We start from the raw sequence: 27162 nt of genomic DNA, 5'->3' as shown, positions 1-27162 counted from the left end.
ACAAAAACAAAAAACAAACAGGACTCTTGGCCCCGTCTCAGGAATATCTGCATAAATGATTCAGGACAGAGGAAATGTTGCTCAGAGCTGCTGTGAGGCTGTTGTTTGTGGACTAATGTCGCTCCTTTGTACGCAGATTATCACCCATTCCTCAGGCAGGGGGCGGGAGAGAGATACTGTCGAGCAGACCAACAGCACACTCTTGGAAATCTGCTCTTCCCCTCACCACCATCATCACCGCCGCAGCTGCGTAATCAGGCAGGTCCAGGGCTGAGGCGCACCGAGCCGCACAGCTTTGCTTATTGATAAGACTCCTTGGAAGAAGAGGACAGTAAACTACCGTCCTGACCTGCGACGTTATTTCAGACGCTCAGCCCGTGAGCTGGACTTTTGGGACGCATCACGGTTAAAGAGACACTTAAACTGGGAAAAGTGAAGTCAATTGGATTTTTAATTTGTGGCATTTTACAGGAATCGGGCCATCCATGGAATAATTTAAACTTGACTAAGTTTCTCACTCTCCTGGATAGTTTCGCCTCGTGAAGTTCGGACCTTTGTTGCTTAGAAATGTTGTCAAGTACTTTGTTAATCCAGTTTATTGCTATCAATTTGCGCTTTTAGCCCGAAAGCGCACATTTACGCGCTAATTGAACTGAAGACAGAAGACAGAAGACCGAACATCACGCAGAAGAAAAAGTTGGAGGTTTCACATTTATTCAGCACGAAGAAGCGTGTGTTTTCTTTTTGACAAACACGACCGCTTTCGTCTTGTTGTCCCTCGGATATCTCTGCTGCAAGAGACTGTGTGGACAGACCGTCGACGCGCGCGCAGTTCCTCAGGACGAGCCGCTGTCCCCCACCCGCGCGCAGTGCTGAGGAGAGAGGGACTCTCGCGCTTCCATAAATGCCCGGTCCGTCGAAGAGGCTCGAGGCTGGGCAGCAAGATGAGCTCGTGGGTACAGCTGCTGCTCGTGTTGCTGGCGGCGTGTCTGCGGTTTGGCGTAGCCGAGGTGAGTTGGCATCAATCACAGTGGGATAAACTTGTGGAGATACTTTACTGTGACCACCATAAGGATACTAAACAAATATCAGATCAAAGTATTTCCTAAGAATTACATCGAAAAATAAGAATAAGGTAACACATACTGCATGTAGTGAATATCTTTTTAACGTTTCTATTTTGTTGTATTTGATTTTTGATCTTATGTAAGGAGGAATATGGAACACTATCAGGTGTATATGTGCTCTTAACAAACACAATAGAAGACACGGAGACCAACATGATAATCAGACCCAGGTGGTTTCTATAGCTTCGGAGTTAGCGCACCTGCTTCAGTCTAGTCTCATTATAAAAGCCAGTCTTTCCCTCACTGCTTCCGAGAGGGGTGGTGGGATCCTTGCAGAAAATAACTGTTATTCCTCCCATTAACTGGCGTTATGAATGGATGCCCAGGGGCAGACACAAGCAGAGGTCTTCCTCTGTGGGTGATGATCCAGGAAACAGAGGCTGCCATGATAGGCTCTGTTACAGCTGAATGCTCCACGTGGTTAAGTGGTGCATTCATGGATGCTGTTCCAGATGTTGAGCAAGGCCATAAATCAGTCAATGAGCACCATCATACTGCAGATTCATGCTATAGAGGCCACATGTTTGTCACAGATGAGGGGAGACCACATGCAGTGACAGTTTTTTTTTTTTTTCCTAATTTTGATGCCTGGATTGAAATGTATCTGGGGGACAAGATGACATGAGCTGGTGTGTCGTGGTGTGAAAAAATGATCATGCTGTTTTCCTCTTCTTCATTGCTGCTCCGTTTCATGTTACACTGCAAATGTGTTCAAATGAAATTTTATTAAAAACTTGTGAAAGAGAGCAGGCAGTAGTGAAATATGGAGGATAGATGGACAAAGTCTGACATCTGCTGAGGTCAAACAGGAAGACAAAACTTAACCAAGGGTCTTGTCTAGGTCAAGTGAGGCTTGATGATAAGTGACAAAGTCTTGGCCTTTTTTGCCAGGGTCAGAAACACAGATTAAATCTCAATGCAGACAGAAAGAAAGATAAAATCAGTTTATCTGTGCATCTGAACTTACTTCTATAGACTTCACATCCTTATTTTGCTGATATGAGGTCTATAGAAGTAGACGCTCAGTGAATTTGATTTCATCTTTCTGTCTCCATTCAGATTTAATCTGTGTTTCTGACCCTGGCAATTCATCTCCACCATGAAAGGTCTGTGTCAGTGACTTCGACTTCATAAATCGAAATGGAGTTAAACACAGTCAGTTGTGGAGAGGTGGACATTTAGACAAGTCAAAAAAGAGGACACAACCCTTTTGGCTTGGTGTTTCTCATCCAGTCAGATGGGGTGGTATGTTGGAAACTATTTCCTGTCAATTAAAAATAAAACCAATAGAAAAGGAGAGAAAAATATAAACATAGAACTTGTGCAGGATGTGAACTGTTAATGTAATATATGATTCCTCTACACTGAAAAGCTCCTGAATCGTAAAACATTATAACTGGGATTACAAGTGGTTTTATTCCTCCTTTCATGCATTGAACCCACTTAATGTAGAGAATGTACTGTATGTAGTCTGCCATCACGCTGACTGCTTCACATAAAGGTAGATTTTAGAAACATAGCTATGATGGATGACTTTAAATTCCTGTCGGCAACCCGTCTTTTCGTTTTATGGCTTCTGTAGACACCACATGTAAAAGAAAATTCAGATTTGACAGGCTGAGTGTTTTAGAGGGAGAATGTTACAAAGGCTTTGAGGTATACAAGCAGGAATTCCCCCATGTCTAATTTTAAAGTTATAGTCAGGGAGTCTGAAGGTTCAGTCCCTTGCCTTATAAAAAGAACATTATCATAAGAGAATGGGTTTAAAACACATCTTGTCTTGAGAGTGAGTGGTAATTTTAAAGCCTACCAATATATATGAAGTGCTGCTTATGATGAACATATACGTTCAGCTATGGACCACCAATGAGGAATCCAGACATTCAGCTAACATATACTCCTCATTATCTTGTGCCAGGCGCCTTTCCAACTCAGAGGTAAATTGCAACAAAGGAATTAATTAAAGTCACATTTATTCACACATTCCAGTACTGCGCACGTGTAGGCATAGTTTCAGTGACTACATGTGCAGCCTCACACGCGTGCTGTGGCTACTGCTGCTGCGCCGGCAGCAAACTCGACCCCCTAATTATCTACGATTAGATGTTCCCTCTCCTTCCCTGCCCACTGCAGCCACTGCCTGTACCTGGCATTCCTCAACGTGTCCAATAGGCCTTCAGGGGGTGGGAGCTTGTTTCAGGTGATAAGGTCTGGATTGTGTCAAAATTTGGCTTTTTGAAACATGTAAAATGGCAAAACGTGCACCGGACACCATAAGGTTTTTGTATGTCATTACACCTGCAGATATTATAGGGAGCAGTACAGTTTCTAAGAGGTAGTACTGCAGAGAGACTCGTGCGTTGCTGTAGATAAACACGAGGCCAACATCATAATACCTAATCTAACAGCTGTCATTGTCTGTGCTTCATCAGCAGAAGCCCATTATTTGAAGCAGGCCAACTGCTCCAGATGCAGCTGAATGATGAGACAGACTTCTCACAGTTCAGAGAAATATTAGCATTACACTCACTGACTTCATGTTTTGTTTTTGTTTTTTTAAACAAAAAGTGAATCATTTGCCATTTTATGGACAACTAATTGTCTTTTACAAAACCATGACCTTTCTCTAGTTTCAGCTTCTCAATTATGAAATTTTGGAGTTTTTCTTCCTGGATCTTTATCTGATTATTTTTAGGTTTTGGGGCGTTGGTCCTTCAAAATATGCAATTTGATGACATCACCTTGGGCTTTAGGAAAATGGGATGGACATTTTGTTTTACAGATTAAGTGATTAATTGATTAATTGAAAAGTAACTGACAGATAACTTGATGGTGTAAATCTGCATTGGTTGCATCCTTACTTGTAGTTCTCAGTTACAGGACATATCTTTTATTTATCGAGTATTGTGGTATATTTAATATATCAAAATGGTCATCCCTCATAGTCGCACATTGAACATTATTGATGTGATTATTCTTTGTGTCTGTGCAGTTTGATTCTGTTTACATCTGTTTTGTTTATCAGAACCAAAATGTTTATTTAACATTTCCTGCTTAGACACAAATCGTCATGACAGCAGGCACCACTGTGAACAAAGGCACACATCCTATAATTAACATCAGACACAATTAGCCAAGCAGGCAGGTTTACTCCGTCGGCAAAGGGAGGAAATAATCATGATGACTCCTCAGGGGCATCGGTGGTTCTGCAACGGAGGTGTAAGAGTAATACAGCAGGCATTTCCCTGCTGGATAATTTGACTCTATGAAAAGCCAACCAACAATGGGGTAAAGTCAGTGGCATACAGTATGGGCAGGGTGAGAATACATTTTCATGCATGGATGGCTACTTCCTTTGGCTAAAACCTGCTTCCCGTCAGGATTCATTATATTCTTCAGAACCTAAATGGAAGTGCACACTGGACTGGACTCACTCTATAAAATTAATCTCTATTTTAAAAATTGCGTGTGCAACATTACAAATATTGCATATTTCCAGATGTTGATGTATGTTAATTATAAGACAGTTACATACGTAAGCCAGATCACATTTACTCCCTTGAGATCATCTTCATTGGTTCATCTCACCGTGAGACTGCAAAACAAATGAAGCACATCCAGCGCATTTAAAACAGTGCGAGGAAGTGTGTCGACCCATGTCTGATCCCTTTCCATTTTAACTCGTCTTTTTATTCATCTATTATCCCTCTTCTTTTTTTTCAGATGCGCCTCTCTTCTCTCCTCCTCTCTGTATCACTCCTTCCCCCACTTCCTGACTCCTTCCTGGCTCCTTTGACCCCTAAAATGTTAGCAGATGAGAAGACACAACGCCAATAGTCATTCACCCTGCTCTTAGTGACCATTGTGTGTCTGCTTTGGTTAATACTCCCATACCCCCCCACCCCCCAACTCCAGGCTCTCTTGCCCATTCATGGCTTGGGGGGGTTAAACCCACAGTCAGTCCATAGAAGGACAATGTAGAGCTGTTGCTTAGTTTTGTTGTTGGTGGTATGGAAATATTTTGTCAAATGCACGTTCTTCAAGGATAAACTTAGTGTTATCATGTCCTTTTATTATCAGCAAAACCAGAAATGAAAGTTTCTATTGCCTGTGGAACCAAACTTGATATTATTTACGCCTCTACACAATAAAACTCCACTATCTATTAATAAACATAAAAGAGGATTACCTTTTCGCTGAGTGACATATTCCTAAATTGCACAGAAGGTGCAGTAGTGTAGCTGGCGTTTAAGTGCTGCGGCGTTATTCCATTTCCTCAGAAGAATTGTTTGGAAAACTCTGTAATACCTATTGCAGGATGCAGAAGGGCGGGAACTTCTCAAATAGCTATTCTTATAGTCATGTCCTCTGCTGAAAAATATTTCTAAAAGCTTATGTGTCATTGTCTTTTCCTGTTTTCCTTTAATCGTGTTCAATATCTTATTTCGCTGGACTCTTATATTGTTTATATATATTTGTGTGTTTCAGGGGGACCCTCTGCCTGCAGCTCTGGTGGAGCTGGTTAGAAACAGCCCCATCTCCTCCATAGAGGACCTTCAGCTGCTGCTGCTCTCTGACTCCGTAGGTAAAGATCAGAGCTCTCCACTATAATTGTTACATACACTACAACCTTTGTGGTTATGACAGCCTTTCAAAATAAAGCACAAGATGCTACTCCATCAATCAAAGACATTTTCTTACTTCCTCAAAAGATGCCAGTGTAGACATACGGTACATGTTGTTTCCTGTCAACAGCAGCACAATAAATAAAGCCCAGTGATGCAGAGACAACTAACTGTCTCTGCTTCTTACCCTTTGCATGTGTGTGCTCACATGGACACTCACATGTGACATTAACTACCCCCACACCCTCTTTGTTTCTCCCTCTCTCTTTCTGACTTCTTGTGCACGCTCACATTTATACACCCACGTGCAAGGACATGGGCTCATGTTTTATCGCCACACACGCAGAGGGCGCTAGAAGGCCTTAGAATAAAATGTACGCCACATGCCAAAAACTGACTGTGTATAAATCAGTTGCCATGTTTAGTCAAATGCTGTATTTGTTTACTGTCTTGTCTCAGATGAGGAGGACGGGACTTCTGCAGCCAATGGAGGTCACAGACTACCAAGGAGCCTGGGTGAGTCTCCTCCCTTTTTTTTTCTTCTAGAGTTGCATTTGGAAAACTGGTGTCTTGTTGTGCTCGCAAAGTAAATGTATTTTATATCATGAAAAAGAGACTGCTATTACTCTCATGTGGCTTTTTTAGATAAAAAAAAAGCAATTTCCTAGCAGGGCTGATAATAAATGCATCAGTTTGTGGGTGTAAATGTTTGCTTATTCCTACTCCAAAATAGGTTAATAGGAGGTCGTAGTGCTGGCATGGAGAATTCCTGATTTTCCTCATGAATGTAGAAGTACTCCATCCTCATTAGCGTAGGACTGCGGGTGTGTTTAGTCAGCCGTCCTTGGAGTTGATTTATGTGACAAGTATGGTTTTTTAGTGACACGGTAAAATCCTTCCCATTAACCTTTTTCCCACTATCACGATAAAGCATATGTCGAAATTCCTAGACATCAATCTAAAGCAGTCTGGACTCCCTCTGGCATGAGGAGATACTAATGGCCTTACATTAATCCTCGTGTTATACGTGTCCTTGTACGCAAACTGCAGCAAAGCAGAACAGTCTCACTGAACAGTGTGTGTTTGTGAAGCACAGTGTAATGAAAGTCCCTCATGTTTCAAACCAATACAAGGCTGATTAGAAGAAGCCATGGCATATCTACTCATTTGAAATGCATGAGTTTAATTTTATAATCCGCCTTGCTTGTTTATGCTCTGCAGCAGCTAGAAACAGGCTGCACTGGATGCTGTGGTTCTAATACAGAATAGTTGTAGGTGAGCTGCATAAGTCATAGCCACTCTTGTATAAAACAGTAAGTGGGGCTTCAGTGATGAGAGCTCATGTTGTTCTATGCCATAAATTAACTTGTGCTCATTTGGATGAATGAGTAAGCTTAATGGCATTGGAAGTAATTAGGCTTCTCATATTTGTGAGATGCTCATTTCCTAGCAACTTGGGAGGGTTTAGATTTCACAAGGAGCTTGATGTGCATTTTAATTGTTCTTTTACTGGTTTAACAAACACGTGCACAAAGGGAAGGTGTTTTTTTTTATATTGAATAATATTAATATTGAGTTGCAGAATAAAAGGTATTTTGTACATTGCAGTAAGTTTTAAATACTAACGCTCATGCTAACACTAACACCAGTACTACCAGTCATACTCATACTGTCATATCTCATCCCTCAGACGCCCAGCCGGCCCAGCAGGCTCTTTGTAAAGTACGTACAGAGGTGGTTGAGGTCACCAGGGCGATGCTGGACCGTAGCAATGCTAACTTCCTGTTATGGCCACCCTGCGTTGAGGTGCAGCGATGCTCTGGCTGCTGCAACACCAAGAGCCTGCAGTGTGTCCCCGTTGTTACGCACACAAGATACTTGCAGGTAAACAACCACACGCACACAAATATACATACAAAACATGAATGTCAGAACACACACATTTAGTCAAGAGTTAATATGAAGACTGCACTGTGTTTGTGTTATACTGCTAATTCTTTTTTTAACCCCTCCAGGTCATGAAGATAGAATACATAAATAAAAGACCAACTTACGCCAAAGCAGTGGTGTCAGTGGTGGATCACGTGGAATGCCGATGTCAGCCCGCGCCACGTCCTCCAGTGCACAAGAAAAAATCATCTCGCAGACAGCACAGCCACCAGCATCGAAACCAGACGCTCAGCCAAGAACACGGACAGGGACAGGTACAGTGTAAACATAAATTCACATGCTCTCTGTTGTTTGGGGGATGCTATAACTAAAAAGACAAAAGTTTGTGGATAACTTTCTCTGTCAAATACCTACCAAAGGAATTGCATGGTTCTCAAGCCTTTATTGTTGTTTAATGTGGTGATAATGCTGTGAGTTGATTTTAAAGAGTGGGTTTGGATCCATCCTTTAACATTAGATAATAAATACATTGAAAAGTCCAACTTTTGATTAATTTTGTTGTAAAAATATATCTAGTACACAGTGTGTGAAATATTTACTCATCAACATTGATTGTAATTGGACAAAATTGAGATGAACTATACCTGATGGAGCTGAACTGAATTTTGTCTTCAAAGGTCAAGATGCACTCCAAGGATGAACTCCACCAGTGGGATGAGCTGAAACAGAACCAGAGGGCCCACCTAGAGGATCTCCTGGAGCAACACTGGAGCCCCAGGGGAGACACCTTCACTCAGCCTGGAGAAGGGTACAGTCTGGCTGGGGAGGGCACATCTCGGTCCGGAGAGGCTACTCTCTTTACCCCTCACTGGGCACATAACTCCAGCAGGCTCCATGAGACTGAGAATCCTGAGAATGTGCAGAGGAAGGATGGTGGGATCTCAGGTGGCAACAAGACTGTTTCCTCAGTGGATGTTGGTGTTGAGCATAAGAACAAGTTGGTAGAAGGCGGGAATGGGTTGCTGCTCAACAGTACAGAAGGGGAAATTAATGAGGGGAATGGGGGGCAGGACAAAGAAACACAAACACACAGCCCATTATTGCAAGGTGACAAATCAAAATTTACAAAGAGTCGCACGAGTGGTATCCCTCAGCCTGTTACTCAGAGTCCTCAAGCCAAATTCATTCCTACTGAGGAAATCATCAGTGAGAAAGTTGGGAGCAGGTTCCGACCCACCAAAGAGCCAAATCCAGAACCTCGAGAGCAGGTGAGACGCAGAGAGAACGAGACTCCGGAGGAAGAGAGGATTTTACAGATTGAGGAGGCAAAACTGGAGGAGGAGAAAAAGGAGCTTTTACTCCTCCACAAGAGGTTGGACCAAGAGAAGGAGATACTGAGACAGCAGCAGATGAAGCGAGAAGAAGAGGAAAGGCAGAAAGAAAAGGGATTAGATGGTCAACATCACCTGCATGGTAAACATCATCATCTGCAAACGACAACGCAGAAACCAGGTAACAGAAACAGTAATAAAAACACAGAGATGAATACTTGGTGATACTGATGTGGTTAAATTAAACCAATTGCCTGTTCTCAGTAAGATGTTTGGGTCATTTTTCTGTCTGTTTAATTTTCCTTTTTAGATGTTTCCTGTAACATCTAATTTCTGTTTTACAGAGACAACAACATCTACGACTACCACACGAAAGCCCTCGGCTCCAGCAGGCCCCAGACCCCCAGCTCGTCCAAATCATACAAGGAAAAGGATGAGGAAGAATCGCAAACGGATCAGCAAGGCAGCTATGAGAGCAATGCTAATGTAGAACTAAAATAAACCCAGGTGAGTGTTTCACGGAACATCAATAAAATAAAAATGAATGAATGAATGAATGAATGAATTATGAACCAACCAGTTCTGAATCAGTGAATGTAAAACTGTGGAGAACTGTTCCACTATGGGTGAAGTTTAAAGTTTGCCCTTTTATATTTCCCTCCTCAGGGACACAACGTGAACTTGGTGTATTTTTGTGGATAATCCAGAGGTGAAGCAGAGTGACTCCCTTCATACAAGTATTTATTCATTCATTCAGTAACCTGCTCGTCCTGTGAGATCTCCTCAGTAACACTACTAATGACTGTCTGGTGAACCTGTAAGTACACCTGAATGGAGTAAGAGGAAGGTGAGAGGAAAATGGAATATAAATAAAAGGTGGACCTTCTTTTTTTTTTTTTCTTTTTAAAGAGAACACTTGCCTCTACAACGACAGTTGCTGGTATGAAGTAACAAGTGGCACCTGGAGACTGACAAAATGGGTGGAAGCACAGTACATTTGGAGAACTGAAACTGCATCGCTGTAGAACTGTGGATAATAGTGCAATTTCAAAACTCTACTTGGAACCATGTTTTGATATCAACAGAGAGAAACTGCACTTATATATTGACAAAACCGAGTTTATATGGGGTTTAAATGACAAAGTTTGTTGCTGAAAGACTTGATTTTGTGATAATGACAGTCAGACTGGACTAAAAGTGGACATAACTCCTCTGTGTCATGAAAGAATCTGTTGTAATTGGATAATCTAAGAGACAATCATCAATAGACAGCTATGACAACTGATTGTCATCGTCGACAACTGATAGACAATGATTGGACTAGAATGACCAGTATTTCTATGTGTGATACGACACACATATTTAGGGCTCAGTGTTGACTATGTTGGAAGATAAAGCTGTGCAGATTTACCGTACCAAGGCCAGATATCCTTTATTGATTCATTAAAACAGTGATGGTCTCTCTTTAACCATATTTAATTATATTTAACTCATTGCAAACACTGGAATTACACAGATGTGACAAAAACATAAAATGTTGGATTAGTGAGATTTCTTTATTTCACAATCTCATCTTAGGTGTGAAGAAAAAAAGATCAAGGTTCTATCTGAATATGAGGTGATAGCATTACACCTGTGGCCTGACTGTGTGCATTTGTTTCTTATTTATTTATCTCTACCATTACTGTGGATTAACCCTCTATAGAAATACTGCAAACAAGCTGTAGTTGAGATCAAATATGTAGTCTGTCACGATGGCTGGGTGGTTCAATCAGAGACAGCAAACAAGTGTGGAAAAAAAAAGGTCAAAACCTTCTGAGACCTCCCAGAATCATGCAGTGTTTTCACTTCTATGTCAAAATGATGTGTGCATGCGTGTTTGTTTTGTATGCTTAAGTGTGTGGTGTAGTGTGCGTATGGGCTTGTGCCCACACCTACACTTCTGTCATGCATCTCAGTACTCATGTAGAAGCATATATCTTTTTCTCTCTGTCTCTTTCTGTCTCTTTGGTAGAGAGACATCTTTTTTCCACCAATGACATTCTGGCAGAAACAACCACATTCTTTTTAAACCCTGGGAGGAGGGGAAAGAAGCACCTATCTACTACACATTTTCTTGAACTGCCCCTGTATTTGCTTTAACACATGGTTTTGGACATTTAATTTACAGGAAACTGAAAGGGTCAAAATAAATCAATGGCTAGTCACTTAAAAAGACAGCAAAACTTTGCAAATGTAGATAGTTTTTGTATATTTCCATTAGAAACAACATAGAAACACACTGGTGATGCTATTTGGTATCCAATAATCTATAATCAAAACCAGACATCTTAAGTTATTGAAAAACATGTCTTGTATGTCCTTCATGTGAACTTACAACTGTTACTGATTTGTTTTATTATGAGTTACGATGAAAAAAGGAATGTTTGTGATAACTTCACCACCTAATGCTATTTTCATATGGGTATAAGAAGCTAATGTGCTTACATCTACATTGTTTTGTGTTTTTATTCCTGCTTACCGTATTTCTTCTATATCCATGAATTTTGCTCTAAAATGCCTGTGTTTTGTTAAAACTGTGCAACTGTCATTGGGCCATCAGCTGTTGGCCCAAGACTAATGGCCCATTGCTTTCCGTGTCCATCTGTCCACATAGGTCTATGTGATGTAAGTTTCATCTCCTGCCCACGTCCACGAAGGTCCTCGTCAACCCTGTGCGGACGTTTGAGTCATGTGCTGTGATTGCACCAACTGCTCAGTGTCAGCTAATGCTAACATGCTCACAGAGGCAATACTAACACGCTGCTGCTCAACAGGTATGATATTTACCATAGCCAGTTATTTTAGCCTGTTAGACAGCTAACAGCTGAGGTTGATGGGGGAGCGATTAGTTTTGCAAGTGTTAAGTTAAAAAAAACAGTTTGTGCAAATTAAAATTTTGACTATTGATGGTGCTAAACAAAAAGTTTACCATCGTGTGAAAGAAGTAGTTGTCCAGATGTTTAAATGTCACCCTTATGGTGGTGCTAGAGGAAAAGTCAGGGAATCACCAAAGTTAGGATTAGGATTTATTCTTGGCTCCATGCATATCTGTACAAAAATGTCACATTAATCCATCCAGTACTTTTTAAGCTATTTCAGTCTGGACCAGAGTGGTGGCCTAACCAACTGACAGACTAACACTGTCATCCATAAAAACAAACCTGACTCCACAGTCACTGCCCATTCGCATGACAGTTTACATAAAAACTTTCAAGGTTGGAGACAAATTAGCCTTATCCCTTTAGTCTGAGACCTTTATTCCTTTGTACCATTTATAGTTTGGCTGTGTACTGTTGACTGACTTTCTTATCACCTCGTGACATCATATTGACTCCTTAAATTTTCTGTCTTGTATTGAGCCTTAGTCCCAGTGATGTGCAGTGAGGTTTGTTCAATGTGACAATAGACTGGAAAGAAACAGCGGGGATTGATGTACTGTAGGTGAACTCTGGCACACACTGACTTGATGGTTTGTTTTTCACATTTACCCACTTGACTCTTGGCTGCGAAAACTCCCCAACTCAGCAGTCAGCTGCATTGCTGTGTTTGCTAAATATGGAGTCAAGAAGTCATCTGCTCTCTTGTCTAAATGGAATCATACGAGGAATGGCTTTGAGGCACAGTAAATGCTAATGTTCTCACATTTAAACCATCTTTAGAGTATTTAGATGTAATTATGATCTTAACGCATTTTAGGCTTAAAGAGCCTTGTTTGTTGTCTTTATAAAAATCTGCATAAATCACTAGGTTTGATTTCATATTACTGTATCTGTCTAGCATATGTGACTCCTTAAACTCAGTGCACATTCAGGTAATAAGGCATTACTTCCCGTTGCCCCACTGTCAGTCTCACACAGATGTACCACTTCTAAACAGCAGACCATCTCCAAATTCAGCATCAAGGTGGGATGCCTGTTTTTCCGTGGGTGTCCGAGCTGCTCCCCACCCCCCACGGACTTCAAACAAGAACGGAGAAGAGATGTGGCTTGAGGCCTGTTGACTGTGACAAACACACACAGGGGTCAACCACCATGACAGTGTGGGAGTGTCTCTGAGGGACTAGAGACTGTGACTAAAGACATGGGATGGTTTATAGCTGACTGAGTGACCTTAGATAACTACACTGGGGTTTACTGGTGATTTTTTCCTTGGGTTGCCATGATCATGGAACTCAGCTGAGCGATGGAGCACAGGTGCACAATACAATCACTGAATAATATAACTTTTAAAACCCTCAGTATTAATTATAAATAAAGCCCAAAGGACTGTCACTATCTTCTGGGACCTGTCAAGCACTGTCACCTCATCACAAGAGGCTCCTTCCTGTCCCCTGAAGACAAAAGTCTCTATAGATTTTTCAAATATCCACACTTCAACACAGGGAAAGGTGGGACTTATAGACACACATTTGCAAATGATCTTTCCTGGAAACTTGATTGTACACCCAAAAAGTGCCAGAAACAGCTGTCTCTCTCATACAAAGCTGGTTGCAGGTTTAAGAAAGTAACAAATTTTGTTGGATGCAGCCCTGCCAATGTCAACACTGGACAGGTGTGGGTGAGGAGGTTTCAGACATTTTTCCACCAACCGACAGGCAGTTCAGCCAGAGCATACCAATGTTTTTACTTGTGATGTAAGGGACATAAATTTGCTCACACAGTCACATTATTGGGACTTGTCTCCTTATGTCCTTTTTGACAGAACACATGTCTCCATAGCACAAATCATTAACTTTTAAGGTTAAGACTTGGTTTAAGTCTCTAGAGAATTAATGAATGCATTGTCCCCCGTAAGTGATGGAAGCTGGTTTGTGTGTGTGAAATCAGGCTTGTGTGTGTGAAATCAGGCATTTAAACATGTGGTGGACCTCTGGGAATGTGCATCCATGCAGAACAGGAGCAGCTTTAGTGTTACTTAATTAAAAGCCTGTTTAAGTTCTATTCTTTCATCCTATCTCGTCTCGTTGATGGGAGGGCAGGAGACACCCGCCATGTGACACTGTCAAAATGGACGTTTTTAAACATCAATGAGAAAGTGTCATTTAAATAAAATACAGCCACTGTTCGAGGTCTCCTGCTCTAACAAAAAACAAAAAAGACAAAAGCTGAAAAACAATGTAATTGGGGTCATTAAGCATAATTCCTTTAAACTGCCATTCAGTTTAAAGGAATTATCGAGGACGTGTTAACATTTGGACATGCACATGAATGTACAGCCAGGTTGTTTCCATCTTCCCCCACTTGTGTCATAATCTGTCTCATAATGATAAGAAAATATAGTACTTAAAAGTCAAAAAGAAGATAAAAAGTGTCCAGACTGCTTTAGAAGACACATCTTTGTCATAACTGTCTGTGTTTCATTATGGCCTGGATTCCCCAATGTGCACTAGTGAGGAAACAGGAGGCCTTTGAACAGGAGGTTACACAAGCATCCGTGTGGCGCCACGCACTCCCTACACCTTCCAGCACTTTTATTTTCCTGTTTTTATGTACGACAAAGGACAGGGACATGCTGTACACAGATGACCACACAACTACCCCGTCATCAAGCGCATACACACTAACGCTGGTGTTTCCACTAACACGCACCTTTGTCCTTATCTGTTCTTCTCTTTTTTTGCTTTTCAGTGATGAGGATCAATATGAGTCTGTCACTTGTTCACTCACTCACACACTAACTCCACCAAAGCACCCTCCTCCTCTCCCTCCTCCTCCTCCTCCTCCAGGGAACAATAGCTTTTCGACAGTGGCTGTGAGATTGAGGAAAGTGACTGTTTTTGAGCAGAACATCTGAAAAAGCCAAGAATACTGGGAAAACACATCAAATCACCCCCCCCCCCCCCCCCTTCCACGACCATGGTCAAGGCCAAAGAGGCAAGCGCATTAGTGCTTTTGCGGGCACCGTGACTCAGTCTCAGCATGTCAAACTGCTCCTCAGTCTCATCAGACAGGAAGCTGTACCTAGCGATGGGCTGAAAACACAGGAAGTCGATATCAGCATGCCTGGAATTCCAGCATTGTGTTCTCTCTGCAGAGACAAGAAGGACTTTTGCATCATTCAAGCACAATATATTCATGATATAAATGTTTTACAGTAATGTTGCGTTACAGCCTGATACACCGTATACTGTGTGCATTACACACGCACACCTGTTTCCAGAAACTGACAAACCCTTAATATTGTGTACAACCCTGTTGGGCTAGACAGATGTGCAGATAAACAGAACAATAAATTAGATAATGCTGTGAAAGTGTGTGTGCATGTGAGGAAGAGAGAGATGGTCCTCACACAGCTCTCTGCAAACACCCAATCCATCCTCTGATGTGGACCTCAGTGGCCAAATTGCCATATCCAAATGTTTTACCTGAAAATTTTGCACCTGTTAACAAATATAGACATGCACTGGTGATGTACCCGGGTTACCAAATGTGCAAGAAATTAAGAAATACTCTGTCACACAGAGTCTGTGCCAATGGACAAAACTATTTTTTTTTGCAAAAGATGAGGAACAAAAACTGATTTGTTTGTCATAGCTTTGCAAGTGAGGACTTTGTGTCATTATAAATCTCTGTATGCTAGCTGGTAAGATAACTTGCATAGAAAACTAAGGCTAAACTAAAGCTAAATTTACCTGTGAAATGCTTGTTTAAAAACATGTTGTAATTTGTATTAGACAAATTTTAAAGAAATGACAAACTGACATCTTAGTAATTCATTTAACCTCTGCTATATCACGATGATAAGCACCCAGCTATAGTCCTGGTAAAGACACCTGGCTTAGCAGTTCTTTGTAGCTGGCATCTCAGCTTTTGACTCCATTGGTATCACTTAATGTTGGTGAAATTGCAAATGAATTAATTTCAGTTTTAATAGTGCCAGCCGTTAGACCGACAGGCATCCAGCAAACCACAAATTAATTCCAGTTAGTTATTTAATCAAAATAAAATTTATTTCCTCAAACACAAAGATCATCCACAGTGCAGTATTTTTTGAGTATCACATTAGTTCTGTGGAAATTACCTTTTGAATAAATTAAGCAGCATGAAAAAAGCACACCATTAAGCCATTATAACCTTTATAGTATAACATCTGTTACACAGCTTGTCTACCAGCTTGAAGACAACAACAGTTTCTGTCAGCTTCTCTGTTTCTGCTCTCTCTCGTTGTTTATGTTTGAATGTATTCGTCTGAGGTGAGAACAGCTGTGTAAACCATTAAAAAAAAACAAAATTGTAGCTAAATTTGAAATCACTATCACAGTACAAAAGTGCAGAGAAAATATTGCAAACTTACATCACTTTCCTTGTGTTATTCATTCAGGTCTATTACTGACATCATAACACAACAAATCTTATATTTTCAGGGTAGCTTTAGCATATTTTCAGTACCTTGTTCTTCATTTCAAATGTCTCTGCAGGCCTCTGTTCTTAACTAAATACTTGTGGCTGCATGGTGTCGCTTAGCACAGCAGTATTGGCACATTGCTATGTTGATAACATACTGCATATATACATTCAGCAAAAAATAGGCTACATTGACAACAAAGTCCTAACTGTCACACCTTTGTGCAAACATGCATACTGTACATGACTGCAGCGAACAGGGAAGTCAGCAAATGAGCACACTTCCCATGAACACAACACATGAAATGCGCAAAATTAAGAGGAAGTAATAAAAAAAAGGCAACATTTCAACATAGTTCTTAAGTGTTTGTGGTTAGATCATGTATGAAACATTTCAGATTTGTGAGAAATTCTACAAAACCAGTAGATTATCGTAATTCTTTGGAAAAACGGAACTGAATACCTCAGAATTGACACACTGAGCCTCACAAAGGTAAACTTAAGTGCAGGGCTGTTGTCATGGATTATATTAGATTATAAGGTGATCTCGTTTTTATTTTTTATTTTTTTATCCTGACAATCCTTAATTAAGGAACAATGATTTTGTGTGCCATACTGCAGTCCATACCTCACTTGCATTGCACCACTGCCCTCTATTGGTCAGACATTGAACGTGATCTCAGGTCAGATAAGAGTGAAACAAGCAAAAACGCTCTTCTAAAGAAAGGAGTCCTTTCTAATGTGTAACAGCATAAAATTAATACATGTATTTCTCTGTCACAGGTTAGCATAAGCAGTTTGAAATAAAATGTAAAGCTTACGAAAACACAAGAAAAAAAACTCTTGATTAATTGTTATATCTGCTGAGAAAGCCTGACAGGTCCTGCTTGATATTATATGATATGTTCTTCCCTTGCATGTTGCAGGTTACTTTTCTGATCTCATCAAGGCTGTGGGAGGTGGCAGTACCCAGAGGGCTGAATGGTGCCACCGTGAGGCCAGGGCATGAAACGTTCAGAGGTGTAAGCTGGAGGTTGGTCCCTGAGGATGGTCTCACTGTGGCCAGGCTGGACGTATGTGTTTTCTGGCCCCAACTTGGTATCTGGACACTGCTGGTCCTGCTCAGTGCTGTCATATCCTTGCGTGTTTGTGTTGGCATCGCTGTGCGAGACGAGATCCTGTGTGGACCTGGAGGTGGTGCGGTTTGGTAGACACACATAACCATCTCCGTAAAGCGCAAAATTCACAGGAGAAGCAGGGTCATCTGGTACGGGTTTTTCTTCTTTCTCTTTCTCTTCATACTTGACAACCACTGGCTTGCAGTTGGGCTCTGGTGTCTGTTAGATAAACACACCGCAGTTCAGTATGAAATTTAATGGCTGAAAATTAATTAATAATTATTATTTCATAACTTTAGCTTGGTAATTGTCATTTGCTAATTTACAAACTCCTATATGTTGTTCTGCTTAAATTCTCAGCACCTGTCAAACGACCCTGGCTGTGGCTGTGAGTAGCTAACCTGACAGAAGATGTATGGCCCGCTGAAGCTGAAGGAGGATGTGTCATAGCTGTTAACCTTCTCAGCAGGACTGGACAACTCATCAGTGCTCCAGGAGCCCTCGCCCAGCTCCAAACACTTTTTGTTAGTGTCCATGGTTGGCCACAGCGAAGCATTGGAGGAGCTGTAGGGTAAGAAAGGTCAGGTAGTTGTTTTAGCTGTGTGATACAGAGTGTTGTTAGAAGTTCATCCAGTCATGCAGAAGTCACCAAAATAGTCAATCTCGATTTATTAGTACTGTTCTATACATATTCTCTGTTGAAGGTGCAGCAGTGTTTTCATCAGTGATAGAGGAAGTTGTTTTTCTAGAAATGTCAAGTGTGAAATGTGTTACCATGTAGACATGGTGTCAAAGTGCAGCACTTTGCAGATGGATGTGTCCTCAGTCTGCATGAGGGTCCAACTGGTGGCAGACTAGATCACAAAGACACGCAATGATTCACACGTCACAGACAGAATAATTAAAATAGTTTGATTAGATTTTGCAGAATTATCCAGTCTCACCTTGATCTCAGACATGATTTTGCTTTTGCCTGGAGAAGGAACCGAGTCCACCCACAGGACTACCTTTCTGTTTGTTCAAAACATATCATGCAAAGAGAGAGTTTTATTTAAAATGAAAAACATACACACACCTGTCATTTATAAAACTTTCAGTGGCATTAAAGTGAAGCTTGCCCTCTGGTTTAGTCTGCTTTACAAAGGAATATTTGTCCATAATGGAAACATTCATAGCTGCAAAGCAATGAGAGGCACTGATGCTTAAACTCTTTAGACTTATTGGCTAAACATGACAACACTGTTTGTATTATGCATGCACTCTGCTCTGTTTAAATGAAGACAAACACAGTATGAATATATGAGTGGGAGCTCGTCAAAGTACCTTTGACAAGCTGGAATGGAGCAGTAGAATGTGAAGAAGACTGTGGCCACAAGCACACTGATGAGAACGTATATTAATGTGGTGAGGGACCAGGTGGCTGTCAGGAAGCAGAAAACAGAATAAATGATGATGATGATGTTAATGACAATGATGATGATGACTTTTAGGCCTCTGGATTAACTGGTTACTTTCTCCAGAAATAGTAAAAAAATTTAAAAAACAACATCAAGTAATTCCCGCAATAACAGGTGAAATGAAATGCGTATCTCAGAGTCTGTGAACATTTGGTACCTGCGTGCGAGGTCCATTCCACAGGATCAGTCCATTCAGAGGGGATTCCCTCGAACTTCATACCTTCTCCAGGTATGACCAGTGATCTCACTCTGACCTGGTACCTCTGAGACGGGGCCAGAGACTCTCCCTGGAAGGTCACAGACTTGGACCCTTCTGAAATGTTTAGCACTGTAGAACATCCCTGATAATGTAAAACATATAAAATCCATTAAGTATTGTCACCTTGTGTCTGTTTTAAAGGCACCGTCATATTTCATGAACTAAATGCACAAAATAATATGTAAACCGTGGAATCAGAGAGACAAGTAGGTTATTGTTGGGTTTCTGCATGGTAAGCAGCTACAGTATGAATTCATTACAATGAACTCTGAAATTTTTTTTATTGAATATGACTTTTAAGATACTTTACCTTTAAATTACTAAATCAGTTTTACAGATAGAATAATAATCATGTAATAAAAGTTTCTTACGGGATCCTGTGTCCTGTAGTAGCAGACCTGATAATACAGTTTCAGTACTGAGGCTGTGCTTCGTTCAGTCCATTCCACCATCCAGCTGTAGTCTTTCTCTGTCACTTTTACATCCTTTGGTGGGTGGGGCTGGACTGTGGACCAAGGGATTAATTTGATTTCTGTGTCTTACTTTACAGCAGTTTGGCAGTCGTGATAGAGAGCATGAAAAACAGCAAAGGTATAAAACCTGTTACAAATTCACCACAGGGTTACAACCTAATTTTCCCAGAAACATCTTATCCTATATAGGAGTTTAGTTTACCTGGCAACTCTGTGTTTAAAAAAAATCTCTTGAACTTAATTGCAAGAAAATGTTACATATGGCTTTGGTACAATCAAGAGATGACTGCATGGACAACAAGATTTACATGTGTCATGCAGTAGTGCCATTCAGACACTAGGTGGGGACACCCAATCATATCCCAGCTCTTCTGTTTGTCACCGCTCCCTGCAGTTTAATCGTCTCTCTGTGTTTTTAATTTCGCAGATCTATTCTGCTTTGAGCGACGGCTGCCTCCCCTCCCCAACTCTTCCTCTCTTGTAAGTGTTGTGCCTTCTGCCTTGTGTCTACTCACTGTGTCGGTAGGCCTCAAACGTCTTGGCTTTGTGTGCTGGTTGGAGTTCCAGCTCAAGGTGTGCTGGGTCTGCGACAGTCAGGCAGCTGTACCTCAGCACCGTCCCACTGGGATCAGGAGTGACTGTTTGGTTCACGCAGCATCTCTCAGACCTGGAGGCAGGGATTAAAAGGAGTAGGAGAGGACTGGTCAGATCAGTGAATGAATAACAACTGGATGGGTACATCTTTCAGCCTCAACCAGGTTGTGTGTGTCAGAGTCACACTCGACTTACAGCGCAGTGCTGATGTTTCGGCAGGCCAGCTGGTAGGTAATGAAGTGACCCAGCTCCATGCTCACCTCCCAGCTGCATACCACTTCCTTCTCTCCATCAAGCACACAATGCAAACTGGGTAACTGCCTGGTGTCTAGGACCAGAGAGAAAGAGAGAGTTAATAGGAAAAGCTGCAAAGCTCCAGATATTTCCCAGGTTTCTAAAAAAAAATGCACAAAGAGAAAAGATTAGAAATGTGAGGGAAGGAGATACACAGCACGGTTTGTATTGGAACTACCCTACTTGAGCAAAATGATCCGGTACATTAAATAATTTAGCTGTCTTTTTTTTTTTTCTTTTTTCCTCCAGAAATGTCAAAGTGGAACCTAATTTGTGCGCAAACAGGAAATGATTATGACTATGCTCAGTTTTCTTCTTTGACTCACCTGCTTCAGTCTTCCAGGTCACCATGGGACTCCAGTTGCTCCACTGGCCCACGCTGGCCTGGGCCCTCACCTTGGCTTCATACGTGTGACCCTGAAGCAACAGATGCTTCTCTAGTTTCATACTGGTGTTTGTGATGTCCTCAGTCTGCAGAGAGCGTGAAGAAAGATGCATGTGAATCACTGTACAGGATTAGCAGCCTGCCAAATGTCTAGAATACTGACAATTCAGTGCCTGGATGGTGTTACACATAATGGCCAGAAAGTTGCGTGTGAAACAAATGACACTTAGAAGTGTCATTTGCAAGTGCCATAAGTGGTCGCCAACTTATTTTCAAAATTGTGAAAATCGTGTCTGAGGAAGTTGTTGCAATGGTTAGAATGCCGAACACTGCACTGCATACAATTGTAAGTTATATATATCATTCTGTAATTATTTGGTACTGGGAATGATAATGCAAATACTAGCTAGCTTTCAGACATCATTTCTGGTAAGTGCACTACAGCCATGTTTGATTTTGAACAACACTATTGTGTTGAAATTGACGTACTATGCAAGTCAGTACAAAGAATTCTGCGAAATGAGCATAGGTTTAACACCTTGGAATAATGTGTGATTTCACTTTCAGTTCGGAATAAGGAGTGGCTTTCCTGTACTTCCCATTCTGCTGACACTGTGTGAATACAGCAAACTGTTTTCTTTACAAGGTATGCTAATTTACAGTATGTTTAGCGTATTTATATGCTTCTTTTTAGCATCACTGTGGTAGCTGCATGCATGTGACTCGATGTATCCAATTTTGAATAATAATGGTCCCCACTGGGTTCAGAGCTTTCATTGGTTTTCCTGTCAGAGGAACTGTATAAGACATGATTTATGCACCAGTAACTGCTCTCATTATCAATGCTAAATATAATACAGAAAGCTGTTTAAATGTCAGTTGGTGTTCAGGAACTAAAATACATTTGTATTTTAGCTGAAACATTAATATCAGGTTACTGAAAAACCACTCCATGATTTCAAAACTGTGTCATATTGGTCAAACTTTAGTTGCAGAATATGTTTTTTTTTTTCTGTGCTTACAGTCCAGGTGTCCCGTCTGTCTGTTCTGTAGCTGAGCTGGTAGGTGAGGTTTTTGTTCAGGGAGGAGGAAGGAGGGTAGGGGCTGGACCAACTGAGTTGTCGGCCTCCATCACCCGTATCATGAGTGGACAGGTCCACTGGTGGGCGTGCTCTCACTTTATGACGCAAACACAAAAACATGTAGTTACTTGAAAATCAGTAATCACATTCGAAGAGATTGATCAACAAAGTTTTGAGAAGATATACACTTTATCTCTCAAGAATAAATCACATTGTCACAGTCATTTTATGAGAAGAGGTAAAATATATTATATATATATATATATATATATATATAAAATCTTTCAGTTTGTACTTAGTTGCATTTTTTTTCTGTAATTATCACAGTAAAGGTGACAGTTATGACGGACAGATGCCTTGTACACTCACAGTACTGAGAAAGATGTTGAGGCTTGTGTTGGACAGGTGAGCAGATGGTCTGCGTATCGTTCTTGAGGAAGAAGACGGTGTGATGGATGCCAATGGAAAATGCTTTGGTTTTATATGTGCACTGGACCATCCCAGGCTCATCTTGAATTTGTGGACTGTCTGGCTCACACAGCTTCCTGCAAGCATATTGACACAGAGCTTTGGCACACACAAACTCTGACATTACATATTTGATTTATTCATTGCTGAACATTCTTTTGACGCTTGTTCCTTCTCTATTGTTTTTACCTGCTCTTTGTTGTACTGAACCAAAGCTGCAGTGATGTATTTCTGTGTTTCCTCCATTTGCAGCGGACAAAGGAATTATAGTCATTATAGCACTGTAAGGACTCCAGCAATGGAGACACTGGGTAAAGAGGGAGAAATTTTTAGACAGCTGGTAAATGACTAGTGCCTGGTGCTAAAGTGCTCTTAATGGATATTGTGTTATGCTGAATATATACTGTAACAAATGGTGGAAGAAAGATTCAGCTCCTTTACTTAAGCAAAAGTAGCAATACAACACTGTAAAAATACTCTATTACTAGTAAATGTCATGCAATCAAAACTGATGCCTTAATCCTTTGAATTTCTGTTTGAATATTTATGTATGTATACATATGTATATGTATGTTTGTATATACATGTGTGTGTGTGTATATATATATATATATATATATATATATATATATATATATATATATATATATATATATATATATATATATATATATATATATATATATATATATACTCAGTACAGTACAAGTACAGTGATCCTATTTATAATCTGAAATATTCAAACTGAGAAATTCAAAGGATTTTTAAGGCTTCAACTGAAAAACAATCCAGACTGTGTCTGGTGAACACCTCAGGGACTTACCTTTCTCTGAGTTGCTGCTCTCATGGACGGCACAGCGATCGGGACCAGAGAGGAGGGCAAGAGGGAGCACTGACCAAAGAACAACCCATAAGAGAGGCATCATTCCCGGGGACAGAGAGAGCTACGAGCTTGTTTTTTTCTCAGCGGGTCTCAGGAGACGCACTGAACTTTGTGTGTTCATATCATCAAGAAGTCTGCAGAGGAGAGTGGAGATCATATAAAGAGAAAGCAAGAGAGAAACAGATAGAGAGTTCATTTACTAGAAATAATGAAGAAATGAGTCACGACAGCACTACCTGCAGTCACTTCTGCTTTGAGTGTGGGCTTGTTGTGGGATGTCACCACACATCCGCCTGCTTCTTATCTTTCTTTCTCACATGTCAATGGGTCTGATAAAAAAAAATACACATGCTGTCACTGGGGATCTCACTTAAAATACCAAGAGATGGTGACACAGATCAGTTGTTTTACGACTCTGCTTAAATATACAGCCTGGCACTAAAAGCCCAATGAGTTTGCCTTTATAACTGCAGCAATTCTAAGCAAAGGCATTTTTAAAATTCGTTGTCAGTGTACAAAGAGACAAAGCGATTCTCACACTGACAAAACTATGAAAAAGTTATTTCAATTTTATCAAAATCAAAAATAATTTTTAAAAATAAATCTTTTGTCTTAGACTCCTATAGCCTTTTAAAAACCAATGTCTGTACTGAAACATCATGAAAATTCTATTTTCATGATATTTTGAATGTCTAATTGTTATTTTATATTTGCTTTTTCCTCAAATTGCAATTAGCTGCACCTAAAAGTATCCGTAAGCGTGCAACACATTTAACACCAATGTGTAAGTTTTGAAAGTAAGTCCATCCTGCATCCTAAAATTTATTAAAAGACCCCCATCAAGATCCTTTATTGGCTTTTGGTAATTGTAATAAAACATAAAATAATATATTATAACAAATGTCAGAATGTCTACAGTTCTGAAAGTGAGTAAAGAAATCTACAGGCTGAAAACTTAGAAGCTCTTTTAACTGACATTATTAGTTCCTTATTTGTTTTCCTGCAATCATTTCTAAACCCTATAGATTAACGAAAGGATATAGAAAGTGAAAAGACAACATAAGCTTAAGAAAAAGGAGAAACATTGAAAGGAGAGGTGTCATCATTTCAACACTTGAGCAGGGGGGATTTTAAGGGTCTCTCAGGCGTGAAAGACTCCACTTCTACCCTTTTAGCTGCTGTTTACAATGTGTGACTCTGGGGAAATCCCCATCAGGAGAATGTGGGAATCCAACATTAAATTTGAAACCAAACTACATTCTCGATCTAGTGTTGTCTGTGGTGTCTGTGGTGCATTAGATCACACAACAGAGCAGAGCAGTGGCTTTGTCTGTGATACCAACATGGAATAATCAGCCGCATAAAATCAAAGACAAAAAACAAAACAAGTACAAAAACGGAGGTCAAGCCAAGAGCACATTTGTTGCAAAATTCTTTTCTGATTGTGAAAATTCACTGTAATTCACATCATGTCTGAGTCACAGGATGTGAATGAGCAGGATTTCACGTCGCCATCCATTCACTCAACACATTTCATCATTACGAAGACCAAACAGCGAGTCCAGCTCTCTTTAACAGATACTATTCACTATTAACAGATAAATCACTGTGTCCATCTATCATGATGGCAAATTAGAACTGAACATACACAGGTGTTGTGCTGTGACATCTACAACATACACACAATTTCAAGCTGTGGAACAAAAAGTAGCAGAAATGTGAACAATATGACACAGCTTTCACCCCATCAATACTTGCGTATTGATCAGACGTTGAAAAAGATCAGTTAAGTAAATCTTCCACTTACCTGCCTTGAAAGACTGCTTTTCCTTCGTCAGCCCGTCTGTCACCATCGCTTCCTTCTTGTGAACCGGCTCCTCATGAGCACTGTCGAGAACTCTGTGGGAGTTTCCTCTGTGACAAGCTCTGTTTCCCCTTTCTGTCCACAGTGACACTTCACTTTATTGCATGGTCAGCTGTTTTTCATTAGCTTGGCCCAAATTGTCCTAGTTAGTAAACCTCTTTTCACACATAGTTATTGCAGTGACATATTTTGGGGTCATGAGGAAGCCCACAAAATGCAAAAAAACCCCAAAAAACCCACACATGTTGCCTGAAACAGCACCCCAGGTTGCTTTTGATAACCTACATTCTGCTTTTGAAATAGCTCTGGTATCTAGTTATCACAGAAAGTGGAAACAGGAATTACAGAAGAAAAAAACACACTTCTGATGGTCCGTTTGCTTAAAACTAACATGCCATCTGATTACATTCATTTTACTTTTCTTGTTTCCCTTTTCCTGAAATAAATCAAACCAATTTTTCATTCTGGTCTCAGAAAAGTTAAGGTTTGTAGTACATAGTGTATCAGTGGGTGATCAACCACATGCTTTGAGATCACAGTACAGTTGCACATTTCCTTTATGTAGCTGGAACCTCTACTTAGATATTACAGATATATATCATCAGATGACATTGTGACTTCTTCATTGAGACGTTTTATTGTGCATAGCTACATTCCCTTACGCGGTCTTACTTAAACCGCTACTTCAGATATTTTACACTTTCCTATAAGTGACTTTAAACAGCTAACAGAGCCGACCTCCCTGGCGTAAATCAGAAGTGGGTGTAATGAACACTGCTTCAAAGCGCAATCATTCAGAGCGGGAACTTGAGGCGCTTCTTTCCACTTCTTTTGATGGGGTACAGTTTCACAACGGTGAAATGTACAATTTTTTGATGATTTCAGAATTTACTCACAGGCAAAGTATGAGTGGTTAGCTTACAGTAGATTAGATCAGGAGATAATAAAAGAGTAAACATAAATTTAATCAAGATAAAAAAATCTTTTAATGATTTGGGTGATGGAAACAAATGCTCATATACATAGGCACATCTGTATACATTCATATACATATATTTTAAATTTTTATGATGAATCTACCCATTTTCATGGTAAGATGAGAACTTAAGAATAACATTTTGATTTAAATTGACTTGACATTGAATATTTGTCCCATAGCATTAATATTCAGTCATATAACATAGCATATCTGCAGTTAAATGCTGAGTATGCTGCTGAAAGTATGAACTATGATTCATTTATAACAGCTCTTATTTTATTGAACTGTTGGTAAATCATGTTTACTCTGCCCTCTTCCTGATAATACTGATAATATTGCTGGTTTAACTGCTCTGGTTTATTGGTCAGAGATACCAGTGAAGTTATGAGGTACAGTTCAGTGCATTGTTAGATAGATCTAACTCTTCTCATCTCTCACAGTGTCAGTATGCGCTGTTAGTCAATTTTTAAAATATAGGCAACAAAACATACATTTCATTACATACATTACATACAAGTACAAGCAGCCACATTTACATGAAACTGCGACTTCACAAAAGAAAATTGACTTTTAATATGTTTCCATCAACACTTGCAGCCCTCTCCACTTTCCCTTCAAGACAAATTAAAAACTGAACTCTAACTCTGACTCACATAATTTTCAGATCTTCTTTTACAGAAACATTAACAGTTTTACACAAAATGAGTAGCTCTCTGAGGCTCAGCGTCCTGCTTAAAAACATGTGGACTTTTCTTTTTTTTTCCAGTCCCCCTGTCTGTCCTGCCACATGGGATTTAAGTAGCAGCTCGCTATGCATTACGTTCAGGCTACAGTTACATTTGTCATTTCAATGCAACTTTTAAAGTCTTCATGTTTTCTGAAAACGGTCCAGCAGTGTATTTGTCTCAGAGCATGAGCCACATCATGCTCACGGCTCGATGCCTGTGA

General features: G+C 40.3%; 2 protein-coding genes across 6 annotated transcripts; one reads left to right on the top strand and one right to left on the bottom strand.

Moving 5' to 3' along the window:
* Positions 1-234: 234 nt before the first annotated feature.
* pdgfbb (platelet-derived growth factor beta polypeptide b) lies at positions 235-11461 on the top strand. Of its 3 annotated transcripts, XR_005896320.1 has the most exons (9): positions 235-1010; positions 5616-5712; positions 6212-6268; positions 7443-7636; positions 7768-7956; positions 8320-9154; positions 9318-9480; positions 9640-9790; positions 9883-11461. XR_005896320.1 is itself a non-coding variant. In XM_041061973.1 (8 exons), exons 1-7 carry the CDS (start codon positions 945-947, stop codon positions 9461-9463), a joined length of 1584 nt encoding a protein of 527 aa, XP_040917907.1. In that variant the 5' UTR covers positions 235-944; the 3' UTR covers positions 9464-9480; positions 9640-11461. The 3 variants fall into 3 exon arrangements, 2 of the variants coding, with proteins under 2 accessions (XP_040917907.1, XP_040917910.1); XM_041061973.1 differs by having other exon boundaries at positions 9640-11461; XM_041061976.1 differs by lacking the exon at positions 235-1010 and having other exon boundaries at positions 5614-5708; positions 9640-11461.
* Positions 11462-16908: 5447 nt separating this feature from the next.
* On the bottom strand, positions 16909-25307 carry csf2rb (colony stimulating factor 2 receptor subunit beta). 3 transcript variants are annotated; one of them, XM_041061970.1, is made up of 16 exons: positions 25179-25300; positions 23608-23700; positions 23312-23505; positions 22678-22795; positions 22390-22565; positions 21961-22115; positions 20880-21024; positions 20455-20587; positions 20181-20332; positions 19564-19697; positions 19091-19274; positions 18800-18896; positions 18421-18487; positions 18251-18330; positions 17878-18040; positions 16909-17695 (listed from the first exon to the last, which is right to left on the bottom strand). In XM_041061970.1, exons 3-16 carry the CDS (start codon positions 23412-23414, stop codon positions 17303-17305), a joined length of 2100 nt encoding a protein of 699 aa, XP_040917904.1. In that variant the 5' UTR covers positions 23415-23505; positions 23608-23700; positions 25179-25300; the 3' UTR covers positions 16909-17302. The 3 variants fall into 3 exon arrangements, with proteins under 3 accessions (XP_040917904.1, XP_040917905.1, XP_040917906.1); XM_041061971.1 differs by lacking the exon at positions 23608-23700 and having other exon boundaries at positions 25179-25307; XM_041061972.1 differs by lacking the exon at positions 23608-23700 and having other exon boundaries at positions 25183-25290.
* Between the last annotated feature and the right edge of the window lie 1855 nt (positions 25308-27162).

This window comes from Toxotes jaculatrix, chromosome 18 (genome assembly GCF_017976425.1).
Source record: "Toxotes jaculatrix isolate fToxJac2 chromosome 18, fToxJac2.pri, whole genome shotgun sequence".
NCBI classification, from domain to species: domain Eukaryota; kingdom Metazoa; phylum Chordata; class Actinopteri; family Toxotidae; genus Toxotes; species Toxotes jaculatrix.
The sequence above is the reverse complement of the archived record's forward strand: the minus strand, read 5'-3'. Positions and strand labels throughout refer to the sequence as shown.